We start from the raw sequence: 12,037 nt of genomic DNA, 5'->3' as shown, positions 1-12,037 counted from the left end.
AACTGTAGAAATGGAAGTATTAAGAGATCTGGCTTCATTGTCATTGAACTGTGAAATATTCAACCTTGTCTGCCTGTGCTTAGTACTGTTGACTTTTTTATTTCTGTTAGAAGATTAAAATTAAATGCTTCATTTTTTGTCAGCTTTTGGGAATTAAATTGAAATTTAAGACTTTAAATTTTTTTTTAACTGAGATCCTCGATTTAAACAAAGTCTTCTTTGAGGCTATTGTGTGTTCAAGGGCACAGAAGGGATCATTGATCAAGTATGATGTACTGTAACATTTTTCTTACTCGAACTCTTTTATGTATATTTATTAAAGATCCCATATTTCATATTATGCTTAACTATATTGGAAGAAGTTCTTCACAAAACATATCCCAAACATAATATGAAGTATCTGTGAGCATATTGCACTTACACTTAACTTCAATTCTGGGATTTATGGATATAGAGATCTGCTGGTCTTTTAAAAGTTGGAAAGGGTCAAAGAATACTTTAAAATAATGTGTTACCACTTAGTATTGCTGTACTGACACCTGCCAGATTTAATGACTGCATTTTTGTGGTAACATAATTGTCTCAGTTTTGTTGGAAAGCCATCTTCAGTTACAGTATGCAATTTTATTTTTTTCTTGGACTGATTGCTTTACAGAAGAACAAGTCAGTTTTGCCTGTGTGTGTAAGTGTCGTGATGGATAATTCTTTAGCCTGTTCTAGCCAGTTAAAGTTTGTTCTTGAAATAAATAATAGCCCAAATGTCAATACTTCTAGTTTTCAGTATAATCATAAATTCAAACTATAAAACAGTCATAAAAGTATAATATTTTATTCACTATATATTCATATACTTCATGTCATTGCAATAGAAAGAAATAAATCATTCCTTCTGTGTCTCTTCCCTCTACAAGTATAGCAGTATTAAGATTTTAAGTTATTTTGTACCAGAAAGAAGGGCACAGCAAAATAGGTAGTTGCTTAAATATGTTTTAAGAATTAAAAAAATAAACATTGTTATTAGTTATAACTAAATATTCCGTAAAGTCTTTGATAGACTATAGACATGAACATACTCTTCATTATAATCTTGAATAATGCTACATTTAAAAAAAAGGTCATGAAGCATGGTCAAGCCTAAAAATGGCACGTGCATATTAGGAAAACTTGAGACACATTGGGCTTTCAATTCCTTGAAGAAACACTGATTCCTCCACATACTGTATTTTAGCAACAGTTGTGGCCTTTGGGGGAAAAAAAGCATGTTTGATTTCTAATATGAGTTGAAACATTCAGATGAACATATGTATGTTCTCTAAGTGCTAATTCACATAATTATTTTAAACACTTAAAAGGCCATTTTTATCATTTGTTCTGACTGTGAAAACCTCTCTGTGTAGTAGAACTTCAGATAGTTCTGCTTATTCCAGATCAGTCCTCCCTAACCAAATGTCCTTCGGTTGTATTTGGAGTCCAACAATTTAGCCATATTGGCTCAGATTTCTGGGAATTGCTATCTCAATACAGTTAGTGATAACCAGACTATTTAAGCTACTTGAGCATTTTTGAGGGAAATACCTTAAAAGTCTGTCATCATCATCATCATCATCATCATCATCGTCGTCGTCGTATAGTTTTGTAGAAACTGTAATTAGAACCTACTGAAATGAATCATGACAAGCTTCAGCTGGTGGTATCTGAAATCCAGGCCATTTTATAATGGACAATTTCTACGGAACAACTTTTGTTTCATTTAAATGTTTCAAAGTATCTCATCTTCTAATTATTGATACTGTGTCCGCTAATGAAACCCTTTTCTTGCTTAACTTTTGTATTTGAACTCTTGGAAAACATATTTAATGAGAAATATCCTAATAGTATCCCTGGAGTTATAAATGTATGCAATAGACATTTTTCTTTGAGGGGTTAAGAAAGATCCTTAAAACAGATTAAATATGGGGTAGTGGTTTCTACACTTACCTTTAAAAGGTTTTTTAAAAATGGCTTTGTCTCCCACAGATTGTGATTTCTTTATCCAAGGGTAATATAATATTCTAATTCAGCTTCTAATTTTCTTTATGCTAAATTTTACTTAGGATCAAAGCCATTCAAGTGCAAGATTTGCCACTTTGCAACAGCTCAACTAGGAGATGCCAGAAACCATGTCAAGAGGCACCTTGGGATGAGGGAATACAAGTGTCATATCTGTGGGTGAGTAAATTGAAATAGTTCCTCCCTTGGTTAATGGGAGAGAAGTGCAGGCTATGCATTGTTTCAGCGTTCAAAGAGGGAATGTGAGCAAGAGAGGCTAAAATTATGCATGCATATCCTCCTTCCCATTGTTATGGTAAATTCCTTAAATACAGTTATGACATTCTTTTCCTACTTCTAATCCAGTACCGCAGATGAGCAATTTTATGGGCTACAAGGTCAATTTGAACCTGTAATCTGTAAATTGACTAAATTATAGGATGTTCATTCACATTGCCAGGGAGAACTGTAAATTTCCTTTTAAAGGTGTGTGTATGTGTGTGTGTGTGTGTGTGTGAGAGAGATACACATATAAAGTATGTGTTTTATGTGTTAAAAAAAAATACAGACTTCAGTGTGGTATGCATTTTCCTGTGCCCATACATGTATATGTTATGTATTGTTATGATTCTAGGACTGAGACTTTTGTATTACAGGAGATGGAAGAAAAGAAAACTTTCTGAAGGTTTTTACATATTGCCACACATAGATGTGGGCACATAATCAGAGGCATCTTGTCTTAGAAAATCCTCCATTTTCCTTTCTTTCCTAATGGTTATTTCATCACACGGACCATTCATAATGTTTAATTGTACTTCAACTATATTGCATTTAAAATGGTGGATCCTGAAACTCTTTAATCCAAAGCTAATTAATTTAGCAGAAATGTTTAAAAGGTTTTCAAATGCCATGGCATATATAGTACAGCATAGGACATTCAGAGGTGGGTTTTAGTACTGCGCTCTTATTAAAAGTGTATTTTAGTGTTATTATGCTAAAAAAATTAGCTAATATATGTGCCACATGAAATGCTTTTTTCAAAATATTTTAAGTTGCTGCAGAGGCCCGATGGTTAGTGTAATGTTTGGGGTTGGTTCAGTGAATTAAACCCAATGCTCACCAAAATGATAAAGTGAGTGGTTAAGGATATTTTTCAGCTGGAGTTTGGTCGTGTCAGCCCTTGCAATTAAACCTTTTAGCAGAACAAAGTGAGTGCAATATTCAAAAGAAAATTAGAATGCTTTTCACTGAAGCAAATGTCTCTTACAAAAATAGCGCATTAAACTGACAAGAGTGGTGTGATTATCTGACGGGAAGAAGGACTGGACAGTTGCTGACCAAATTACTTGCAAACACAGTGGAAGTTGTTATGGAAGTTGTCACTTGTAAAATAACAGAGGACTATCCTCTAGTCCTTGGGCAGCAAATAACATCCACAGCTACTGCATGTGGGTAGCTGTCTGTTTTGTGATATGATTAGTAGTTCTGTGCATGCAGGGTCTGTGACTTATCCGCCATGTGTCTGCTACTTAATGGGAATGTGAAAAATGAAACTTGGATTTGCTTTCCTTGTGTATGGATAGTGGGAATGGTGGATCAGAATTGGCAAGCCATTTTAAATTACGGTTGTACCCTCTGTAATTACCTTACTCTCATGTGTTAAGGAGTACATTGTGCATGTCTTAAAAGAAGCTGCTTTTTATTGTTTGAGGAGTCATCTTTATTGGACACTTAAATAGATGTCAAAGTTGTCAAAGTAGCCTTATATACAGTAGCTAATGAGAAAAATACTCCAAAATCTGCTTCAGATATGTCTTCAGTTGCAATTAAAATAATAATGCAGTTTAGTCCAAGATACACCACAAATGTTAGTCCATTAACAATGAGGGGATTGGCAAAACTGTAATAAAGTATAATGGGTTTTGAAAAAGAGATGACTAGGGGACTTTGAACTTTCAGCTAAATAACTCTGCCAATAATGGTGTATTTGAGTGTGTGGCGAAGAGGAAGTATACTCTGTACTATATTTTTGCCATAAAAATAGGTTAGTGTGTAGATTAAAAAAAAACAATGGCAACATAAAAAAGTTAGCAATGGCTAGGATATTAGCAGCAGTTTAGAGCTCTGGTACAGTAAAACCACTGACAATGTCAATTCATTATCATTGATAGCTAAATAATCTTAGAAATGCTCAGTGGACCTATTAGTTCCTGAACATAAGCAGCTCATGCTGCATTCCTTCATTAGCTTTAATTGCTATAAATTTACCTTTTTAAAAAATCATGTTTTAAGAGGTGAAGTGATCTTTCAGGAACATTAACTTGGTAATTTTGTCACAAACAGAAGGTCCTATACTATGTTTTCTTTTCTTCAGTAGTTAAGATTCTGTCCTGTGACTTTTAGATTCATTGGAGAAGCTTTCCATTAGATAGAAGGTTAAAGAGTTTTTCCAGTTGTTACATAACCTGTTTGGACATGTGAAATGTCAGTGCAAGGCTGTGAATGATTACAAATGGAAGATATCACTTGATTGCCTTGAAATATAATGCTGACATGAATCAAAAGGTGAAAAATCTCTGGGAAGTAATGCTAAAAATTAAGAGATTTTATACACTGTGCCTTGTGTCACATAGTTAACACAGAGTAGGGGAAGGACAGCATTGCTTTCGCATGTTGCTTTTATTGTTTCACATCTAAGTTTAATTTTTTCCAGCTGTACAGTAGAAATACTTAGCTATAGAGATTGGAAGCTACTAATCTTTCAGCATTTGAAATAAACCGTCTGCTACACATTTCCTTATCGGCAGATGTGTGGTGATTGTTTTCCTTTGCGTTATGTTCATGAATGGGAAATGCATCCCTTACTTGAGAAGGGATCTGTTTTCAGTGAGTATCCAACTGCTACCTATTTAAATTTAATTTTCAGAAGTCTGGGTATGAAGTTGTTGATTACACTAAGATTAGCAAACTTAAGCTGGTTTTCAAATAGTTGTGTTTGCAAAACTTGCACAATAGAATTAGTGAAAAGGCTTAGCCCACAGTTTTGAGATTTTAAAAACAATGAATTGTTCAGGATTTCAGATTTTAAACAAATTTACGAGCACATACTTTAAAAATGCATCTACTTCTTCATTGCTTTTGCTTGGAATGTAAAGCTTCCAAAAGAAATCTGACAGACTTTTTCTCCTACTAGTTTTATTAAGGGGAGAAGAATAAATCAATAATTGAAAAAATTAGAAGAGATTTAACATATTCAGAAATATTAATAATTTGAAATCAACCTATATGTGCACATTCTTGCAATACATTAAAATATATATTTACATTAAAGTATAGTTACAGATTTTGAAACATCTTAAAGCACACAGGTTTTCTTTTCTTTTCTTTTTTTTGTAACATGCATGTGGTTTCCATTTCTATTGTGTTTGTGTATTTATGCATTACTTCACATATCTTCTAGACATGTGTTTTTAAACATTAAACTTCACTTGAAGTTTGATCGTAGCAATTTTGCCAGTGTATGGATGAATATGCCTTTTGTAATATTTTTAAATGATTCCTAGTAATTATTGAATTTTGAAAACGTTACACAGAAAATTAGAGGACTTGTCTTAAAGAGAGGTAAAATCTTCTCATCCACAGTGTTATGTGTTTTGCTCTCACTCTTGGTTTTGTCGTATTTTTAAAATTAGTTCCAGGTTCGTTGAATATGGATCTTTATATCAACAAAATTATAAAAGAAATATTTATGTTTAGCGTTGTCCTTGGAGAACAAAGAATATTCATTTTTAAACATAATATTAGAAAGAGTGGGAGATGTACATTTGGTTTTTAAATATGTCTTAATGGTATTGTGAGTGAACTGTTTGTTCTAAGGCTATGAAAAATCTTTAAATAGAAAGTTGAAACTTCAGTTAAAACTATTTTTGTGTGGTATTACCTATTTTTTTGTGCTTTAGAAGGAATCTCTGTGTAGATGATTATAATGTCACTTTCTGACCTTTGCAGCTTGAATAATTGTAAATCATTGCTTCATAAAGTGTCAGAGAATGTCTGTACTAGGCAATTAAATGGCAGAATATAATAGACCAAATTATTGCCTGTCATGTTTTCAACAACACAGTTAGTATTTGAGTTACACTTAATCATTACGTGCATTAGCAACTTCATTGGAATCCCGCTTCAGGCTGAGCATGAAATACATTACATTATTTAAACCTCTAATGGTAGAAGTCATTTATTTGTGTTGAAGTGTACAACATGCAGCGTTTCATAAAGCAAGGAACACTTGAGAGCTTAATTTATCCAAATCAAAGTCTAAAGGCAGATAAACACAAGTGGCAAAAATTAGTAATTTTTATAGGCTGGAAATATTTAAAAATACATGGTTGTGAGTAATTGTAGGCAGCAGGAATAAATTAAAATCACTATTTTTGGTTGGCTCAGAGAACTAAAGCTGTTGTATATTTAAATAATCAAATGTAGCATGGAATCACATTTTTGACTGAAAAATTAATTACACGCATCATATCCACAGCTGTATCCAAATAAAACAATGCTGAAGCAACAAAGTAAAACAGACTTTTCTGTAGCTTCAATAATCTGAACTATTCATAGTACAGAGAGGACAACCTTACAGTAGATCCAATGATAGTTTGACTCATAATCAACAAAGGAAAATACCATACTGATAATAATATGTTTCATTATTGAGCCATATTTTGATTATAATTTTTTTTTGAGAAATGTCTGAAATACATATGCTAAGGCAATATTTGTAAATTATATTGGTTTCTCTTCTGCCTTTGTTAATGATGGAAAGTGAACTAGACTGTCTTTCCATATAGTACTATATTTTTTTCCACCGATGGACATTGTTTCTCTTGTGGAATGGATTGTGGATTATCTTGTCTCTGCTGTAGAAGCTCTAGGATATGTATGCACTTAGGAATGGCGAAGAGAACAACAGAGTCCTGTTTTGTAGCAGAAGTTTGCTTCCTTAAGACGGATATAATCCAGTAGTTCTACTGCGGTGTAACATTTTAATATACTTTACTGTTCTCTGATCATCTGTTGCTGTTTCTCTTGCATCTAATGTTAGATGCTGTGTAAGGTCATGGTGGAGTTTTTGGAGGGTGGGCTTACATGAATTGGCTTTTGTTTAAGACATGAGCAGGGCTGCAGAAGTGCCATAAAGATCTTCCTATTGAATAGCTATCAGTATGCTTCACTAGTGTCCAGTTTGGCAAATGAAGCAGAAAAGTCAAGGCCAACTCCTAGTTGTAATGCTGTATGAAAAGCGTATTTTTATCCACCTCTACTTCAGTTGAGTTATGACAGTGCTTTTGTTGGACTTGCTGAAGTGAAAAGATATGAAGAGTACATACTTAGCTGAATATATGTTTGTATTTGAGTTAAGGACACTACTGGTGATTTATTCTTATACCTCTACTATATATAATCCAATGCAATGCACTTTCAAACTGCAATTATAAAGATGCACGTAGCTGTGTGATTGTGATATATGTGCCACCTAGAACAAGTACTGTGTCTTCTAGAAGCATTTCATTGTATATGTATATAAGAATGGTTCTGAAAAACAGGATACATTATTGAATCATAGAAACAATTGTTGCAAGGAATATGTCCAGTATTTAATAAAATAGAAATGATTGTTAATATATAGCCTAGTCAGTTGCCTTGCTGTAGAATTTATTGTAATTAGGTATTCCTATTCCAGTAAGATGGGGTTTCTTTTCCTTTTCTCCCAGAAAAATGTTTTGTTTCTTCAATAGTATGAAATCCTGATAACCATATCTGAGTGGCAAAGCAGGTAACATTTTGGACTTTCTTTTGCAGAATTGGCTGAATTTATGCTCCATTTTATGCTGTGCTATTTTCCCATCATATTAAACACTGACTTGGTAAAGAGGCAGGATCCTTGGCTGAAAAATGCTACACACTTTAGATAACATGTTCATTGGCAATATTTAGAAGAAGAATGTACGATATGGTACCATGCATATTTTTTTAAGTGTCTGGTCCAGGAAGCATGGTAAATGGCAAATCATTGTCCATCTCTAATTTATGGGTATGTCTGAAGATAGTTACACTGTATTACACAAGCATTATATTTAGGTTCTCATTTTTAAATATCTAGTTCTGAAATTTGCACTGCCCAAGTTAAGTCAGCAAAAGGTACCAGTTAGCTTACTGTGTTTTAACATTGGCCTCTGACCCTCAAGGGCACTACCTAATATGTCTGATTGGTTGCTACTTAAGTACTTTAATTAAAAATGGCAGGAATGATAAAATTTATGACAAGGAGAAAAGTTTAACCATTTAAAGGGAAGCAGATGGAATTGTCATGCGTAGTAGCAGAAAGAAGATCCATACCTTCAGTTTTATACATTTGAGAATTTGTTTGAATCTCCACTATGGTATTTTTTCATTTTATAACAAAGAAAAAATAGCAGTTTCCCAGTGTTTTCAGCTTGTAGGGTGATATTAATCTCGTGAGAAATAAAGGAAAAGAATGAAAAGGTTTGGAGAGTGATCTGCAACCACTCCCTGTCTCTAACATCTTCCCTCTTTTCTATTTTCATCTGAGTTGTATGGTTGGTAAAGGTTATAGGTAGTGAGATTACAAATGAAGTCCCAGCAATAGATAAAGGGAAAGATTTCTCAGGTGTTGCTATTCAATTCAGTTCTTAGAGCAAGCTTCGCAATGTGGCCCCCCTCTCCACTAGCCATAGACAGACTATGGTCAGTAATTACAGAACCAAAAAGCTCCTGTTTTTTTTTCCTGAACTTTGCTCTGGGCGTAAGCAATTCAACTGGGTTGCACAGGAATCTAGAATGAAATTCTACTCATGTTAAAACAATCTTCATTGCCTGTTTGTCTCAGTTGATAAATTTTGGCATAAAACAGCTGATTATATGCCCATCACAGCATCTGTGATACATAGGAGATAGAAGGAATAAAAGCAAGCTAAAAAGACATGAAACTGGGGTCAAAGATTGTAACTGGTTTTAAAAGGAATTATCGATTTGGCCAAGAAGGGGCTACTTTCAATAAATGTAATCCCAGCTCTTCTGGTAGAAGAGAAAGTAGAAAATGAGCCTTGGTGTGAGAACATCAGGAGAGTTGTCTGCTTTCAACAAGCAAGCAAACAAATTAATAGCATTGCATTAACGCTCAGGAAAATGGTTAGAAAACATAAGATTTGTGGTAAGGACAAAGTCTTGTACATTGGCATTTGTGGGGCTGGGTGTGGGGAGGGGAAGAAATTTATATTTTAAGTATTCGTGGTGTAACTGGCAAGGAAGCAAATTTACTTCATATATAGTTTTATTTTTACACCCTTCTTGTTCAATTTATGAATATATTATTTTATTTATTTTTATTTTTACTGTTTAAATAACTTTATAATCTATGTGAATATTTGGGTTATTGAAGAGTAGTAAATAGAACTAGAATCTTTTTAGGTTTTGCTATACAGAAGTGCATGAGTAACTTGATTTCAAATCCTCTCCTCTTCTCTGCACACTGTATTATCAAAACAGTTGAAAGAAAGAGAACAGTTATGTAATTTTTCTTGAAGACAAAAATCATACAATTTAAATGACAGTAGTAAATTTGAAAAAAATTGATACCTGCTTCTTTACAATAATCACATTATAATCAAGATCTTTTCATCTTCCTCTGTTTTTCTTGTTACATTAATTATAAATCTCCCCAACAGACTGAAGCAGTGGAATCCTACACCCTTTCAATAAAGGGAATATTTCCTTTAGCCAAGTCCAGTAAAGTAATACAGTGTTGAATCTTTCTGTAGATAGCAATATGGATTGTGAAAGCAATGTTGGTATATAAGACTTAATCCTCCAGAACTTTGGCTAACAATATTCTGATTGCCATTGTAACTCTGTACTTTGTAATGGATACAAGTATGATTGGTCATACTGAAGAAATCAAATAGTTTGTGCCTTGATTAGGACGCATGGTATAATTTCTTTCCCACACATTTTCTTCATGTTTTTCCAGTCTCACAGAATCATGCTTCTCTTACATGTGCTTGCATTTGTGTCCAATCAACACACTTGATATAGCTAAGTGAGCCACATGGGAAAAAAAAATCTGAAAACATTCCCAACAAGATGCTAAGTTGAAACTATTATTCGCTTTCAAGCCCTCTTCTCTCATATATTGCTTGTTTGTACAACACCAGAGTATTATGATTAATGGTCAACTATTAAATGGGGATTTACATCTAAAATAATGGATTCTTTTTTAAATGATAACTCACTATATTTTAGAAGACAAGTTACTTTTCACCCAAGCAAGTTTCATCTTAAAATTGTATTTAAAAAGCACTGGCTTTCCTAAGCTGGAGAAAGTTATCCATTGCTAATGAAAATGGAGAAATCTGTAAATAATCAGTTCATCGATAACTGTTCATTGTCTATCAGGACACTTCATGCTGCTGGCAATCTATAATCTATCTACAACATAGATAGTTGTTTGCTACACAAAGGCTTTTATTAAAAATTGCTCTTAGATTTCTCTTTCTTATTTGCATATAAGGATTTCTTACTGATTGTACATTTCATAATCACAAAAATATTTGTTTTTCAGTTAAAGCAAATTAACTCAATATATGCACTTTGGATAATTTTATTCTGGATGCATAAATAATGCAGCTTTTTCCATTTTCACTGGGAAAAAACTCATGGAGTTTAAATATTAATTGGAAGTTCTGTAGTATAGTTTTGAAAAGAAAACTAAAGACTGATCAGTTCCTTCAGCAGAGTTGATGCTATAGTAATACGGAGAACCAATGGCACAAGTCTCTTGCCTCCACTTTGCAGATGGCCTCCAGCATGAACTAGCCTCATACATTACCCCATTTTTATTCAGAGGAGCTGCATTATTCTCTTCCCATTCACCCAAGCACATCACTTTAACACAGCATTTCAGCACAGCTAACAGCTAATTGTATGAATAACCAAGATTAAGAAAAACTATGTCCTGAGATGGCTCAAGATATTTTACTGTCTAAAGCAGAAATGTGAATTGAGTTCTCTACCCAAACTAAGGTGCATAGAACTTAATGTTGGTCAAGTTATTTTGGTCTATAAAGTAGAAAAATTCACATATACTTCTCCCTCTTCCTGAAGGACAACCCTAAATTAAATGAAGTAAACTTTTGCTTCCCTTTCGTGATATCTCAAATCAGTTGCCTGAGGCTGTCGGCTTACCCTGTCAAATAGTACAGCCAACCCTTCTGCTCATGACATACGCTGTTTTTGTAAGTTGTCCCTATATTTTTATTTTATTCTTGGTGGTGAAAAGTCTTGTGGTTTCCATTTAGCACTAGAATGATATATCAGTTCAACATGCAGCTTTTGCGCATCTGTCAGAGTCCAGCTTTTGTAATGAGAAGAGCAGAGGCAACACCTTCTGTTTTCCATTTCCCTGTGTTGTTAAAAAGAACTCTTTTTGTGAAGAAAAGGCTTTTTTTCCCCCCCTCTCATTGATGGAGTTGACATTGTTTGCTTTTGGGTCTCTACATCCTTTCAACTGTCAGAAAATCCAAGTTGTGAGATTCTCAGAAAAGTCTGACCACTGTCTAATTTCAGCCTAGTCTTTTTTGCGAAGAGTTTGTTGTTTTCCCTCTTATCTGTCTTCCTGAAATTCACGTTGCCATTAGCCAGACAGATCGCAGTAGTTACGGTCAATATAGTCAGACAGCAAGAGAAAAAGTGAAATCTGTCTTTAGAGGCTGAAAGCAGGGGAAGCTGGTATGCGGGCTCTTTTAAAACTAAGTGGTGATTGTCATCTGTTAGCAAGGAAGATATTCTAAGCAGCGAAGGCTTAACAGAACAATATGAAACTACTTTGCCATTCTCTGTCTCTCCCCCTTCTTTTTTAAATAGCAACTGTTTCAGCAGCTTGCCATGCCTAAAAATGACATAAAGTACATCCGAATGCAAGCTGGCTTGTCAA

At 34.0% G+C, this 12,037-nt stretch overlaps 1 protein-coding gene across 1 annotated transcript in view; it reads left to right on the top strand.

Annotated features, from left to right (window-relative positions):
- ZNF407 (zinc finger protein 407) overlaps positions 1 to 12,037 on the top strand; it is a 388,214-nt gene that overhangs the window by 37,481 nt on the left and 338,696 nt on the right. The window contains exon 3 of the mRNA XM_088130851.1: positions 2,094 to 2,208. Coding sequence (XP_087986977.1) covers positions 2,094 to 2,208 — 115 coding nt within the window. The remainder of the gene's footprint in view (positions 1 to 2,093; positions 2,209 to 12,037) is intronic.

The sequence above is a fragment of the Python bivittatus genome, unplaced genomic scaffold (assembly GCF_059951505.1).
Source record: "Python bivittatus isolate LINGU-HERP-01145 unplaced genomic scaffold, Pbiv_v1 ctg000840_np1212, whole genome shotgun sequence".
Classification (NCBI taxonomy): Eukaryota; Metazoa; Chordata; class Lepidosauria; order Squamata; family Pythonidae; genus Python; species Python bivittatus.
The sequence above is the reverse complement of the archived record's forward strand: the minus strand, read 5'-3'. Positions and strand labels throughout refer to the sequence as shown.